This window comes from Pezoporus flaviventris, unplaced genomic scaffold (genome assembly GCF_033815535.1).
Source record: "Pezoporus flaviventris isolate CSIRO_AGI_PZ_B2104156 unplaced genomic scaffold, CSIRO_AGI_Pfla_v1 ptg000007l, whole genome shotgun sequence".
Lineage (NCBI taxonomy): Eukaryota > Metazoa > Chordata > Aves > Psittaciformes > Psittacidae > Pezoporus > Pezoporus flaviventris.
The window spans coordinates 88930927-88947725 of record NW_026892555.1 but is presented as its reverse complement, the minus strand read 5'-3'; the positions used below and the strand labels follow the sequence as shown (position 1 = coordinate 88947725).

At 40.2% G+C, this 16799-nt stretch overlaps 1 protein-coding gene across 1 annotated transcript in view; it reads left to right on the top strand.

Moving 5' to 3' along the window:
- The window catches only part of LOC133266690 (uncharacterized), an 80459-nt gene that overhangs the window by 5116 nt on the left and 58544 nt on the right, over positions 1-16799 (top strand). The window contains exon 2 of the mRNA XM_061448165.1: positions 12316-12371. Within this exon, the coding sequence (XP_061304149.1) occupies positions 12360-12371 (12 nt within the window). The 5' untranslated portion in view covers positions 12316-12359. The remainder of the gene's footprint in view (positions 1-12315; positions 12372-16799) is intronic.

Genomic DNA, 16799 nt, shown 5'->3' with positions numbered 1-16799 from the left:
TGAAGATTTCAAAGAGTCCTACTTATGAACAGAGTCATGGCTGAGTCACATCCTGCCTTACCTGACATTGCACAAATGATCCGGCGAAAACAGCATGATGTGACTCCTCTATGGTAATTTAAATGAGAAGAATGGTTGCTGGCATGCATTTCTCAACATGTGGTACAGCAAAATACTTTTCTGCAGAACTGTCAGCAAAGGCTGGTGCAGAACAAAGGAGGCACAGGCATTAATCTGGGATAATGATGGACAAGAGGTGGTGGGAGGAGCTGAGAAGATTTGAGTCTTGTAGCTTGTGACAATTTTTACTGGAAAGCCAGGAGCACAAGTTTGACTAGCTCCCAAATGAGTCTGAATTGTTTGGCTAGTATTTAAGAAGCAACTTACTGTATTAATGGCAGCAATACAGATGAAAAGAGGAAGATCTTTATCAGTCATCTTTACTTTGGTTTTATTTAACTTTTATATCTAAAACTACTTAAATATAACTGTAAGCACACATCACAGTGCTCTTAGTATCAGAGTTAAGATGCTGTTACATGGAAACAGGAAAAAGAAGGAGAGACGCGACACGACATCTACAAGTAATGAGTAGCGTTCCTCAGGGGATGGTGTTGGGACTGGTGTTTAACGTCTTAGTTGATGACATGCACAATGGGATTGAGTGCATCTTTAGCCAACTTACCAATGTTGCCAAGCTGTATGGAGAGGCAGACACACTGGAGGGAAAGGATGACATCCAGATGGGCCTTGGCAGGCTTGAGAGGTGGGCCAGTGCAAACTTCATGAAGTTCAACAAAGACAAGTGCAAGGTCCCGCACACGGGTTGGGGTAATCCCAAGCACAAATACAGGCTGGTTGGAAGAATGGATTGAGTGCAGCCCTGAGGGGAAAGACCTGGGGAAGTCGATTGATGACAAATGATCATGACCCAGCAGTGTGTGCTTGCAGCCTAGAAACCAACCATATGCTGGGCTGTATCAACAGGAGTGTGACCAGCAGATTGAGGAAGGTGATTTTCCCCTTCTGCCTTGCTCTCCTGAGACCACAACTGGAGTATTGTTTTCAGCTCTGGGGCCCTGTTGTGGTTTAACCCCAGCCAGCAACTAAGCACCACACAGCCACTCACTTTCTCCTAGTGGGATGGGGAAGAGAATTGGAAGGGTTAAAGTGAGAGAAATCATAGGTTGAGGTAAAGACAATAGGAAGCAAACCCCATGTACACAAGCAAAGCAAAACAAGAGCAAATCATCATTCCTGATCGACAAGCAGGGGTTAAGCATCTCCAGGAAACCAGGGCTTTTTAATGTGTGATGGTGAGTTGTGAAGACAAATACCATAACTCCAAACATCCTGGGACTATCACTAGCAACAGCCTGCAATGTTTGGAGTTTGAAGGCTGATGTAGCTCTACTAAAAAGTGTGGATAACAGCTTATGAAGGCTGAAGACCTGGCACAAGATCCCTGCTAATATTGTCTGTTTTCCTATTGCTTACAACTCCTTTATGTAAGAACAGGCAAACTTACTGCTGATACATAGCCCTATCTGATTGGGTTTCACGTGGCCTCATTCTTCTATACCCATGATCATGGCAACCTGTTTCACACCCACATGTGATTTCTCAATTTCCGCTGCTGCCCCTTTCAAGTATCTTTGTGCTATATGAAGCAGGTGTTTAGTAACTTTCTGCACCTGTAGTGCTGTTGGTTTTGGACACTGCAGTTGATTTTTCTCACTTGGGCACGTCAAGATACAAACTATGCCTCTGGGCTTAGTGCTGGAAAGTATTCAGTAGCACCATTTGCAGATGGTGTGAAGAAAGCTGCTCTCAAGGCATCCTGTCAGTGTCAAGGCTGAACTTTCATGGTCTAAGCTGAAGCAAATTATTTGACACCCTGATATGAAAGCAGCCTGTTCCTGTTGTCTGTGTGCCAAAGGAAGCTCTTTCTTACTTGATGAATGAGGTATGAAGTGTAAACTTCACATTGAGACTCCTGCAATTACCTTGAATATTTTCAGGAGAAGGGGATTTAGTGTTCCTGGTCAGCTTGAACCAGATGTCGGCATATAGGTTGAGATTTCTTTTTGAAAAACGACATACAGACTTGCTCTTGGTTGAAACTGAAACAAGGGCTGTATCTTGCAGAAACTCATTAGGGACTGCAGTGACAGGACAAGGGGTAATGGGTTAAAACTTTAGCAGGGGAAGTTTAGTTTGGATATAAGGAGGAAGTTCCTTACTGTAAGGGTGGTGAGGCATTGGAATGAGTTGCCCAGGGAAGTTGTGAATGCTCCATCCCTGGCGGTGTTCAAGGCCAGGTTGGACAGAGCCTTGAGTGACATGGTTTAGTGTGAGGTGTCCCTGCCCATGGCAGGGGGGTTGGAACTAGATGATCTTAAGGTCCTTTCCAGCCCTAACTATTCTATGATTTTATGATTAATATTTCTGTCCTCACCCCAAATTTAATTTCCAAAAATGCCCTTTTTTTCCTAGCACAGAGAACCTATGAGCACAGTAGGTGCACTCAGGTACAGTGCATGAGGCAGCTCATCGCCTGGGACAGTGTTGCATCCTTTCGTGCACTGCCAAAGCTGTTCCGCCTGCAGGGAATGGCTTTCGTGAAAGGATGCTTTCCTGGTGGCTTCCAAAATCCAGTTCAGACAGGGTGAACTCTAAGGGCTTGAAAAAGGTTCCTTGGTCTGGCAAGCTTGATCCAGCCTTTCCTAGCTTGTATGCCCATGCTGTCCACCAGTCTTTGTGGTTCAGCTTGGAGACTTGTCCAATGTTACACAATAAACCCAAAGCAAAGCCAACAGCTGAATCTAAGTTTTTTTGTGTCCATGTTGAATATTTTGATTCTTGAAACTTACTTCCTTTCTGTGACTTTTCTCCTTGGGGTGGGGAGGGAGAGAGAGTTAGGGGAGTTAAAAAGAAAAAAAAGTTAGTGTTTTTAACGTACTGAATGTCTCCTTATGCTTTGTTGTGGAATTTGTGGTGTAGTGAATCTGGATACATCTTTTTGTTAAGGTGAACCCATCTTTGAACTCAACATTAAAGACTACAGACCTATTATAATTCTTGTTAGAGGACAAAATAACCCTTGAAATATATTATGCCTGTTGTTTTTGCAGATCAAGAGGACTGTTGGTTCTGATCTGTCCTATTGTTTTCCTGTACTGCTGTTGTAAATGACTGATGGAAAAAATGAGTCAGTACAGTGAAGCGTCACTGTTAGCATCATAAAACCACCACCTTTAAGACTCGGCATACTTTCCTTCCATCCAAAAGTGTGCACTTCTGAATCTCCAACCAAATACCATGGATATGTCTGGTTTACTGGCATTAAACAACGTATTTAAGACAGCAATAAAGTGCTAGGAAGTTTATAGTGTGCTACCAAGGACCAGTAATCACATGATATTTGTTGCTGACTCTGATATGCTGGGTCTAGTACAAGGGAAAATAGAAGCTCTCAAAGTTAGAGGCAAGCTTTATAATGCCCATTCTTTGTTCTTATATATATAAGCAGAACATCCGAAATATGTTCATCTGTTGCAAGTAGCTGAAGCAACTGTGTTTGACCAGGTAGCCAGAGGATGGTTTGCATGTTAGTCTCAGCCCGTAGTCCTGCAGTCATGCCATTTTGGAGCACCTTTGGGATCTTATGGAGTCCTGCTGGATTTTGCTTGAGGAGTGTCTTGCCCACACACAGCTCACTGCAGCATAAACATCTTGTGATGAATCCTGTTTTGTTTTGCTTTGTTTGGTCTTAATTAATTGAAATGCCCAAGAACCAACTGAAAGAATACATGTGACAGATCAGTCAGCTTCACTCACTCGATGAAAATGTCTCCTAATCTAGCTCTCCAGTGCTCTGGAAGCTTCTTCAAAACCTCAGTTATTTTTAGGGTTTTTTATGGATCTTGAGAAATAACAGGGCAGACCCATTTCTTTTTCACCTTGAAGATAACCTTCAAGAAAGTGTGAAGTGTTAAAAGTGCAAAATCAGTCTGATTTAAAAACTTATGGCTCATCAATAGCTGGAAGTTATTACTAGTCTGCTGAGTTGTCAGGGACCCATCTGCCACTCCTATTGTAGGTAAACCAGGTCAGCATAGGTTTCACTTAATAAGCAAGAAGAGGAGCAAATAGCCACTAATAAGAATTTTTTATGTACATTATACTTTTTTTATTCAACTAAATAGCTAAGCCCCTTGTCAGTAAATGAACATGAATGAATGATGGTAACAAGAAAGCACATATGATCTTGTGTTATAGCAACACCCTATTTAACTCTGTGTTGATTCTGCTGTTAGTTTGCAGAAGGAAATCCCCTGCTTTCTAGGGTAGGAAAGAATCATGTTAAAATTTCTGATGGAAAAGCGCTCAGTATTATCCACTTAATGCTTTCAGTTTTTAGAATGTGCAGAAAGTATCAGAAACTGCTTTCACCTTCACTAAATGAGAAATAATTCTCTCAAGCCAGTGAAATTATACCAATCTGAAACTGCTGAAGACGATGTTAGAATGAGTTCCTTATGTCCTTAATTTGGTATTTGGGTGGGAGAGATGAAGGAAGGATGAAGGATCAGGAAAAAAAAAGAAGTGCAATCATACCTTTTTAGTTCTGTAGAAATTTTTACATGTTCTGTGACTACAAATGTTCTCAGTTGAGAGTGGGTTTCTACATTAGTCTGCTATATTCAATGAAGAAATTCATGCAACGGAGAAGTGTGTGTGTGTTTATCAGAATTAAGACCTATGAATTAGACTTCCTTTTCAGTTATTTTTCCATTTATTATGCAATATGTTTTTCAATTGTAGTAATTGTCCAAACCAAATCCTAAATAGACAGTCACCTTGTATCTTAAATGACTGCTACATGCTTTATAGAGTTGCTCTTCAAACTCCTTTTTCTGTAGTAGTGAAAAATACAGTATTAAAAGCCATTTTTAGATTGAACTATGGGTGTGACACAAGCTAGGAAGAGTCACAAAAGTCAAAACTCAACAAAGCAAGAGATACTGGGGAAAAAGCATTTTCTGACTCAGCTTACCTGCTTCTCAAGTGAAGTTGTCTCTTTTGACAGAGGCTATCAAAATGTCAGTACACCATTAAAACCTCAAAATCCTCTGATCCATAAGCCTTTTGCTTGCCCTTTACAGAAAGGCAAATTTCCTGTCACCTTAATTCCAGACTACACCAATCCCGGTCAGAACAACCAGTTTTGTGCAGCTAGTGGCACCTGAGTTGGTGAGAAGAGCGCAGGGCTTCCCTGCTCTTCCCCTGGCAGCAGGCAAGTGAGAAGATGTGCTGTGTGCTATCCAGGAGGGCTGGACTGCAGTAGCATGTCTACTCTGTGGTTCTAAATCCTCTAAATGTGACTCTAAATCCAAGTCATTGCTGCATGCCACCTTGGTGAAGTATTTCCCCCCCTCCTCTTTTTTTTTATTAACAGTATCTATTGTAACAGAGAAGTTCTAGTAGAATCTGTTTCAGCTCTCCTGACATCAATCAGTGCAGTTTTCGGCTTCATTCTGATGATAAAGAAACATAAATATTTTCAGATTCTTAGTTTATGGGGCTGGCAGTAAACTCTAACTTCATTATGGGGTTGAGTTTCAGGAGATGCTTTCTCTGATGGGAAAGCTCTCTTAGGGATTTTCTTCCTTGCTGGAGTTCTTTGTGCTCTAGATGTGTTGGTACAGCCATGTGCAGAACCAGTGAAGTGATTCAAGATAAATAATAAAAAAGGAAAGTGTTTTGGGGTCAGGTATTTTAAACCCAGTTTAAATCTACAGTAATATCAGCCCAATGAGACTGAAGTGAGCTTCAGCCCAGGGACAGGTATGAATGGCTGGAGAGAAGTGGGCAGAGAGTAGGAAATTATTAAGCTGCTTTGTCACCAAGGCAAGCATGTCATGGGATTGCTGCTGACACTTCTATTTCATTGGATGATACGGAAGTCATGCAGAGGGCATCTCATTTTTACAGCAACCAGCTTTGGGCCTATTAGACTATCCCAAAATTCAGGAATTTGGCTAAAGCCATGGTTGACTATCTTTTGCCTGCTGAAGGTCTTGAGGTGGTGTTTTGCACATATAATAAATGAGATGTTGTTAATATTTCTTTCAAAGGGAGATCTGGTTGTGGGAGACTGGGACAGGTTACTCTAAGAAGTTGTGGATGCCCCCTCCCTGGGCATGTTCAAGGTCAAGTTGGACGGGGCTTTGAGCAACGTGGTCTGGCGGAAGGTGTCCCTGCTCATGGCAGGGGATAGTAACTAGGTGATTTTTATAAGGTCCTTCCAACCCAACCCATTCTATGAATTTGAATCCAAGACTCAGAATACCCGCTGCTGACTTTCTGGCTGGAAAAAAAGAGCACTGTTGCAGCTAGCTACACTGGCCAAGGACACATAGTTTAAACCATGGCAGGAATGATTTTCCAGCTGTTATTGATTGAAAATTAATGGAAACCACCACAGACTTCAGGCTGTGTGTCTCTGGGTCTTATCAGCTAATCAGATCTTAAAAACCAAACTGCAGCTCTGTTTGATTAGTCAAAATATGCCTTTACACAATGCCATTTCTAATTAGTAGTATACAAACAGCTTTGTTAAGTCCCTATTTTGTATCACAACTTCAGTTTCCCTTCATCTGTACTCATTGGTTATGCTTTGTTAACAAAGGCCTGACAGAGGAATGCACTCATTGGGTTGAATATATTGATATATACGTATAGTCAATGTCAGCTGGCAGACAGAACAACATAAGGAGGAGTAATGTGAATGTATGAACAAATAGCCTATGTTGTTTCATGTTGACACGTATATGACACTAATCCAGAAACTCATGCCAGAGGCAAGTGAAATATGTTTTGAACCACTAGAAGTATTTCTTCTGGGATTGGTCATATGGTATGATTTCTGTCTCTGACTGAAAGAAAACTCTACTGATTTATTAGCAAGAGGATTGATATCTGAAGTGGTATATATGCAGAAAGTGTTACTTTTACAAGATGCATTTATGTGTATTTTCCAGTGTATCCTTGCTTAATTCAGAGGCAAGACCTTTTAACATTACATTTTAAGCATGCATTTGAAATCTTGATCTGCAACAGATTTACAGGGAAACTTTCATGGAGAATTATGCTTCAATAATCATAGGCCCATTCCTTAAACTGCAGAGTAAAAATAATTTCTGACTGGTTGTCTTTTCTTTGTAGTGGTAGTAGAAACCAAAGAATGAATAGTAGAAGTTCATGAGAAAGTGCTAAAATCTGTGGCTAGTGGATGGTCACAAAATGGACTACTTACTCCCTGAAAATAAACTGGGGAGAAAACTTGGACACACTTTTAAAGGAAGTTGGAGCTGTTGTTGCCAAAATTGTGCACAGGCAAAATGTATTATCTTTGCTGACATGTTTACTGATGGTATTTTCTACCTGTCCAGATTTTTATTTACTTTTGCATATGGTATCCCCTTACATTTTACAGTATTGTTTTTGCACAAGAAAAATCATTCACTAGTTTTGTCTTTAAAGGAGATATGTTCTTTATGATTTCATGTACAGGTCAGTACTTCTAATTGACAAGCTACTGTAATGTGGAGGCTGTGTTGTTTAAGAATTGTAAGTCACAAAAGTTTTTTGTAATGAGAAGAACCTTTTGTATTGGATAAGGACTGGGATGTAGATGGGAAGGGAGAAGTAAGAACAACGGTGGTGATGAGGTTCCTCACCACCATCAATGGCGGTGATGACGTTGTATCCAGAGGGGTCAGCAGAAATCCACCATGGCTGGTAATGCAGGTAAATGCAGAATATTATTATGCCTGTTTTACAAGTGGAAAACTGGAGAAAAAAGAGATTTAGGCATTACTGTGACCATAAGGAATGCTATTTCCTTATCGTGCTCAGTCCCTTGATTATGTTACCATCTTGACCTGAGCTGTTCCTAAAACTTCTAGTGGGCAGCCATGCCAAAGAAAAAGATGGCCGGCAAAACCGGGAGCTTGTCATCCTATTCTGGAAGGCCTTTTCTCCAGGCTGGGGCTGGCTTTGCTCTTCCTCCAGTACTGACTTTACCTCTAAAAATACTAGTACTTTCAAACATGAGTCCTGGAAATTCATTAGGAGATGATCATTCATAAACCAGGCTCTGAAAGCAATGTGATGAGGGTTTGTGTATGGTGCTTTCCGTTTGGTGGGAAATGGGAATATTAGAACAGGGCCACCAAAATTAAAATTTGGCATTTGCTGCTTCTACAGGGATTGCTGGCATTATCTAGTGTACTGGTTTTGGCCGAGATAGAGTTAAATTTCCTCATAGTAACTTGTACAGGGCTATGTTTTGAATTTGTGATAGACGTATTGTTAACACAGGGATGTTTTCATTACTTCTGAGAAGTGCTCACACGGAATTGAAGCCTTTCCTGTTTCTCACCCCACCCACCAGTGAGTAGGCTGGGGGTACACAAGAAGTTGTGAGGGGACAAAGTTAAGACAGCTGACGACCACTGATTGAAGGGACATCTCACCATACAATATTGTGCTCAGCAGTGAAACTGGGGTTGAGAGGCATGGGTGGCAGTTGGCCAGGGCTGCCATTGGAGACAGCCAGGGCACCAGCTGGTGGTGAGCAATTGTTTGACTTTGCATCACTTGTAACCTGTGTTCAGCTTTATTGCTTCTTTTCCTCCTTTTTAAAAAAAATATAATTAAACTGTCTTTATCTCAATTCATGAGTTTTTGCCCAGTTACCCTGTTATTTCTTTCCCCCATTTCACTGGAGGGGAGGTTGGTGAGTAAACAGCTGAGTGATGCTTGGCTGCCTACTGAGGTTTATCAACAGAAAAGTTGTTGATCTATCTACTTTTTCAAGTACACAGAAAATTATTAGGAGCACTACAACATATCAAGAAAAGTAAGTCAATGTGAGGTTAATTTTGTGCATTAATGATCTTTATGAAAGCATATTTACAGTAAACTCCTTACTTCTAAATTAAAAATAATAAAAGTCTAGAAATTATGTGAGATTACTTTGAAGGACCTGGTCCCAAAATTGGTGATTAAAGAAGGATAAGCACAGCACTTGTGGCTTCAAAGGTCAGTCCTGCTGAATTTATGTGACTGATGGATTCCTTTCACCAGAGGTGCAATTTTCCCCTGAAGAAATACTTCTTCAAGACCAATGCTAGCCAGCTGGTATTTATGGGAAAGTCCAAAGGGAATTACAAGTAGGTTGTTAGGTTATCATTTACTCAGTGGTTTCTGCCAATATTGTATCACAGAGATCCCACAGCACTTCTTCTTAGCATGTGATAAATTGTGTACCAGGTGAAGGTGAGAAAGGAGTGAGGGAAGCCACTATGATGACAGGCTGTTGCTTTGCTACTACTGCCATGAACCTGCTATTTCTCTGCCAGCAATCACCAGCACCTTAAGTGTGCCCAGCATTGCTCTCCTTGGCCTGTGATAAGATGCCTGCACATTTGGGAGTCCTTTAAGGAAATGCTGAGTACATGGCTCAAACGGAACAATTTTTTTCCTTCTGCATGCCACTGTGGCAAGAGCAGTACATTTTATGGCTACATTTGCAAGACCCTTATTGTATACCAGCTCTGCATGCAGCCCAAGTGATTTCCAGTACCTGATATAGCATAAAATATCAAGTAGCATGAGAAAGAGGTGCCTCGGCCTGCTCCAGTGGTAAAGTGTGCTGGTTTGATCTCTTCCAGACACGACTGGTGACAGGAGCCTGTCCGTACAGTTGTGGTGTTATAAGAGTTATTTTTGTTGCATCTCTATATTTCATTAATTTTTTGATTAAAATTGGATTATTTTCATTACAGAAAGCTATTCAAATATCTTGTGTATTTAATGTAGCTTCCTTAGGTTTTTTCCCCACAAGAGGAATAAAATGGAAAAAAAAGAAAGTATCCAGTTTAAGAACTTCTACATGGTTGCTTTGCTTTGTCATTATACTGCAAATGTACTTGGAAGAAACTAAAGTCCATCCCTAAATCATGCAAAACTTTACATGAGATGGGTATAAAATAAAATATTTGGTGGGTTCTGAAATAGATTTTTATGTTGTGTTTTGATTGATGGAAAAATCATGAACTTTCTGCTGTACTCTTTCAAGACTGCAAGCCAGTTTAATGCTAATGATTCAGCTGTTATCCAGCTAAATAAAATAGACTGATGAGGTTAAGTAAGGCCATAGTCAACGTCAGTTAACACAGTGTTGAATGTGTTGCCTGGTTAGTATTACAAAGGAAAGAGGAAAAGCAATGTCAGGCACCTTCATTTAATAAAACCTACCAAAGTGTCCCACACCCAAACAAACAAAAAATTTATGCAGAAAACCCAAATAAAATGAAGTTCTTGAACTCTAAGAAAATCTCTGTTAATTCACTAATGTTTTTAATGTCTCCTCTGAACTCATTATTTATATATCTTTGCCTTTGCTTCCCTAATTTGGTCAATCACATTCTTTAAGATGACACTCCAAGTCTGCCTGTTAATGTTTGGATTCCTGGGACTACTGTGGCTTTGAAAGTCCTTATTACTGCATCTTTGGCTTCTCTTCAATGAGCATATGTTGACCATGGATGTATGCTGTAAATTCACCATTTCCATCTTCACAAGTTCTTTCTGCTGACACCTTTTTGTGGTTCTACTTTGAAAGGGAAAGGAGCCATTTCAAGCTTTTGTTGGCTTTAGTTCATAGAGGTTCTTTTTTGCTGCTCCCATTTGAGTCATAACAAGGAATGTGCCATGCCATCAGGATCAAAACTAGTTACCTGTTGCATTCAGTGGAGGTGCAATCAGATCAGAGTAGCAGCTGGAAAAGTGATGGAGATACTACCTTGGCCTGGAAATAAATCTCAGATTCTGTAATTGATACTCTGGTGTTGTTTTCTGAGATATACTGTGACTACATACATTACCTGAGCCTACCTGTGTGATCTTGGTGGGGCTTTAGTTTCATTATCATGAAGTGCTACGAAGCAGAGGAGTTTAGACACTGTTTCTGCAACAGCTGCAGGCTACAGTACGAGAGCTGTTTGGGCAAGGCTGGACATAGGAGGACTGGAAGTTGCCAGAATCACAGCCCCCGGCATTGCTGCAGTTGCCTTGGCACCCCAGGGAGGGCAAAGAAATTGAGGAGTGATGGCAAAGGTCAGCAGACTCTCAGAATCAGAAAAGCCTGGGCAAAAGCTCAGCCCTTCATTCATTGCAGAACAACCAGAGTGACAATGCAGCCTTTTTCTGTGGAGGATCTGTGGCCCTGTCCACTGTCCATTGTGTTGATTTCAATGAAGCTTAAATGCGTACTCAGAATTAAGCACTTCTTTGCCTGGTGCCTTCAGGAGAGAGAGTTTCCTCAACTGGGGCCAAACATGTACTTTGTACAGGGCATCTTCTGACCCAAAAGGTCAATTAAAGCTTCTGAGGGACTCTGAAGGGATATTTTTAATTGTTCAAAGCCTTGTTTAGGTTTTCAGGCTCTGCAAAATAATTTGAATGTGTGTTTGTATAAATGCATAAGGGAGAAGTTGGCAAAGGAGGAAGCTTGCTATTTGTTGTGTTTCAGGTCTTGCAACTATGGAGTCAGATTGAGTTTTGCTATTGATTTCAGTGAGTGCAGGGGCAACTTGTCTAGCTGTTTAGAATTAATAAATTTTTTTCCCACATGGAGGTAATAGTACCTACTACAAATTAGAGACATTTTTGCTGATGTGATAAATAATTTTGAAGTTCTTGTATGTTTGCTTAATGGTTATAAACTTAAAGTAGAGGATAATTTCCATCCTTCTAATGGAAATCCCAGTACAGGGAATGAGGCACAAGTGGGACCCACTTAAATGCTGGATGACAGAAGTATTCCCAAGTCTGGCAGGTTTGGTATTACAATCTTCAGGTTAGGTGTATTCCACAGCAGTCTCTGTGTTGGTATAGCAGTTACTGCATGAGGGTAGGAATCATCTAGTTATGGGCTACTGCCACAAAAACCCACATCTTTGGTGTTACTTCATCTGAGCTTAAGCTGTGTTTTGCTTGTTTATTTTTGTTAACTGTTCTTTTAATGTGATCTGATGCAAAATTGTTTTCAAAACATAAAAGGTGAAGGAGCAGCACTGTATCTCCTCCATTTGCTGTTTGGCAAGGCAGGAGCAGGTACTGCAGCAGGAAAAGACACCCCATCCCAGCAGGTTTCTAGGCTGATGCTGTTCAAGTCTGTGTGTTAAACCTTAACTGTGTGCAGACTGAAAATTCAGATGTGTTTCCTCTCCTTTGTTGCAGGAGAAAGCGTTTTCTGCTGCAGGTCTGAGAAAGGGCACGCTGGCATGGAGAAAGAGGTAAGTGAAGAAAAACCATGCTTTAAAAGAAAAATTAAAGCGGTTATTCCTAGCATTGCTATTTCATAATATTATTTGTAGTGTGATGGGAGGGAAGTCAGCAGACGCGTAGGCTCCTTTTTATCATTGACAAGTCAAGGGGATGATTAACGAGAGTACCAGACAATGTAATGGAAGGAGAAGGCCCACAGAAGTTAAACAAAAGTGCCTTCAGAATTTAGAGAATTCCCATGATCCATAGTAGAACCTCATTGTGCTTGTCTACTGTTTCTATTTTTGATTAGATTTATAAACACAGCACCACATATTTTCATGTGGCTCATAGCCCCAGGGCAGACTGAGATTGACTGCACTGAAACTGTGAGGCTTGTGAATTTCGGGCAAGGGATGGAGTGAAATAAGTAGTGTAATTGTTTTTGTGGACTGACCGTGGGACCTCCTCTGTTCTGAATTACACATGGTTCAACCCTTTGACCTAACCAACCTCGGCAATGCCTGCTAGATCTCCTAAAGCTGTGCTGAAAGGTCCTATCAGTGACATGTTGGAACATTATCTGTCATGTGAGATGTGTGCCAACAACCATATTAAACTACATTAATTACTAGTGAGGCCATGTTTGTGACAATCTCAACTTCATTTAACCCATCATCATGTTAGTTATTGTTTAAACAGGAAGTACAAATGGGGACAATTTATGAAATCTAGATGCATCACCAAAGTTTTCTCTAATAAAGTATGTGTTTTACTTTGGCTTAGTTCCTTTTTTTTTTTTTTAACCCCCAGTATTTTTGTTCTTGTCATTAACTCTGTAGCTTGAGGGTTTTTTGGGGGACTTTTCTATTTTAAGAGCAAACAAGAAAAAGACTACTTCTTAGTAACTAAACTAATATGCTAGTTAAATGCCTTTTCCCTTTCAATGCAATTGCAAATGATACCACAGTTGACTGAAGGTGCCATGCTTGTTTTCTAGCAAGAAGGAAACATGTTAAGGTAGTTTATGTAAGGCTGAAAGATCACATGTGGGTTATTTGCTTGATGTACTCCTTCACTGCTTTACACTCTAGCTAGCGCAACTCTGCACAGCCATGCTCACATACCTCTGGATCAGGAGGGAAGCATGCATTTCTTTTGAATCCTTGGAGAACAGTTTTCTCATAGGCCTGACCCTGCAGGTAGCAAAGTGTCCAGGGAGTCCTCGAGTGGCAACCCAGTAGGTAGAAATTTGGAAGGATTCTCTGCACATGGTCATTTTCTGAAACAATTCTAAATTTTATAGAGGAAGAAGCAAAAGCTCTCCAGCATGTTCCTGCGTGGGCAGTGTATGGGTTCAATTGCACCTAGCTGTGCCCAGTATTATATTAAATTAGACACCGGTGTTTACATCTTCCACCTACGCACTGAGCTCTTTTTGACAAGGATTTTGCTTTAGCCTCATTTTCTAGATACAACTGGCTTAAATGAAGAGGGCATTTATTTATTTATTGCTGCAGAGTCAGAAAAAAAATATGTTTGACCCTACTAAATGTCGTTCTCATTATCAGTGAAGAGTTTGCTCAATGCAAAATCTAACATGGAGTGCTTAAAGCAGACAGGTGCAAATTACAAGCTGTTTCTCTTTAGCTGCCATCCCTTAAATAGAAAAATTAATAGGCTAGGAGAAGGGAAAAGGTTCCAGCTCCAACTGCATAAAGGAAAGCCTTAACAGGAACTTAGCAGCTGGTTGCAAACATTAAATGCTGTAAATACCAACTAGAGCATTTGTGTGTGTATGCTTACAGAGGAATGTGCTTTTAGTAAGGCTCCATTCCTTTCTATGCTACAGGATCATTCTTTGAAAACTGTGCTTTGCTTTATGTTGAAAGACTAATGCTCTTGCTGAGGTAAATGAGAGCAGAAGCCAACATACCTGTTCCTGTTTACCATCATTACACTCCTCAGAGCATTTCAGACATTATTAGGTTCTTGGAGCTGTACCAGATTGACAATAATTCCAGCTACTTCTCTTTTGGCTGTATACAAACAAGGCCCCAAAGGAAAAAGAAAAAAAGACCAAAGGAAAAAAAAAACCAACAAAACAACCTACCACCAAAACAACCAAACCACAAACAAAACCATGGATGAATCTGCTGAGCTAGTTTTCTGATGTTAGAAACAGTTGTTCATATTAGGAACACCTAATTTAATTTCATGAAAGAGACATAACATGCCAGTATGTGTATGAATCTAAGGTATGCATTTCCTAAAAGGAACTAAAACTCTGTCATTCCAAAGTTGCTCTTCTTTTTGACTTCCAGCTTGCGTGGGGACTGCTGTCTGGAAGCAGTAACTTTAACTTTAACTCTAAGGCTGCTGATGAGGTCTGTCTGTGTGATCTTCGTAAGTAGATAAGGGTAGGGAGACAGCTCAGAGCAGAGCTTGTTTACAGCAGGACAGAAGAAAACAGCTAGACATAAATGAGGGTTGACGGTTTCATGAAGCACAATTGGTTGATCACAGATTCAATATGACTGCCCTGAACTGAGCGATGATCCGTACAGTATGCAAAATTCACTTTCTTGCTGGTCTGTGCCCACCAGCCTTCCAGCAGCTTTCCCAGAGCCCCTCAGCCACGGCTTTGAGTGGAACCAGAGCTGAACGCAGCATTGTTGTACCCAATTCCTTTTGACAACAATCACATTCTTTTAAAAACTTCATAGGTTTTAGTTGTCACTGGTTATAAATGAGGTTTTTTTCCCTTGCTGCTTCTGCTGCTGCTGCAGCACTCACTGCTCTCCTGCAGACCCAAATGCGCTGTGTTCTGGTACTCCTGGTTTTCCTTTGTTTCAAATAGTATCGCAAAACAGGTAGTGCATTTTCATGATGATGGCATGCAAAAAGGCATTTAAAGGTTTAGGTCACTTTTTGAATGACATGGTGATCAGTTTGTTCTGTGCTCAAACACTTCTAACTCCCCTTGTCTTTGCTGTAATGAAGCACACTCAAGGTAAAAAAGCATTAAAAAATAAAGAAGTGTAAAGGCAAGACTTTTTGGTTTTCAACAACTGTAGTGGAGCTTTGAGATAGGATCAGCAGCAACATCACCCTTTAAGCTTGACTTTGCAAGCAAAGGACATCCCCCTTGTACGTGCTGGTTGCAGATGGGCAAATCTGACGTGTATTGTTTGTGGTTCCAAGTTGGACCACCTCCACTGCAGGTGTAAACCAGCACAGCCTTTGTATCACTTGAGGTTCTGGCCTCAAGTTGTAGAATCCTGCTTTTTTTTTTTTTAATAAAAAAGCTTTTTTAATGTTCATTTTTCTGATAATTTTTAAATGACTAGAATGGTGGCTTTCTGTACAAATGTGCATTCATGTACATTTACCCAGGTACGCTCACACAACTGGACTTTGCCTGTAAATATGGTAAGTGGTCACTGAATGAGTTTTGTTTAGTTTGCTGTTGGAAACTTAACTTTTGCAGGTACATATGAACTGATTAAAGCACAATTGCTTTAGACATAAATTTGCACAAATACATAAATTAACTAGTAATGACTAATGATAAAATGAATATAAAATGCCACTGGATAATTTCCTGCCTATTCTCTGATGAGAAGGCAAAATATCATAAGGGGAGGGAGAATGAGAAGGAAAACCTAAAATGAAGAAGGGTTGGAAAGATTGCAATTTACACTACTTAAAAGTACTCGTGTAAAAGAGAGAAGGATGAGGAAATTGGATGGGGAGAGGTAGTAAAAGAAAATATCTTCTAACTTCCTCTGAAGCACAAAGTGACAAGAACATGTGTTGATTACACAAAGGGCACCACCAAAATAATCTGTTACTCAGTTATACTGAGAAGTAATCCTGAAAGAATTCCTCTCTGCTGTTAAAAATCAGGTATTGCTCTCATTCTAAAAATACGAACTCATGAAAAGTACCTTTGGAAACCTGATCATGTTAAGGGACAAGAACATCATTTCTTTGTAAGTAGGAGTCACAAGCCTGTTAAGTCACAGCTATGTAAAAATCCTAATCTGTGTTTGAGTCAATGAAGTGCCAAAGGATGTAGCCTACTGTGTCCCTGAGTAAAACAAAATTTGTAGATAACTATACTGAATGTTTAAACCTTAGTAAACAAACAAACAAGACACACAAAACTCCACTCCAAAAAGTCAAAACCCACTATACATCTTTATTAGAGAGAGAGGGAGAAGGAATACTTTTTTCTTCTTGCTGTGAAAGGAGTTTATGCATTTTACAGACTATAAAATTGAAAGTCAACTATATATATACATATAATGCATACATAATATAGCCTGCAATTGGTTTTGCTAGGGAAATCTGACATGCAGAAGGAATATGTAAAATGTAATGCAGATCATCTGAATTCTGTTGAAGTTATGGATGTATGCTGATTTGCACCGGTTAAAAATATGGCCCAGAAT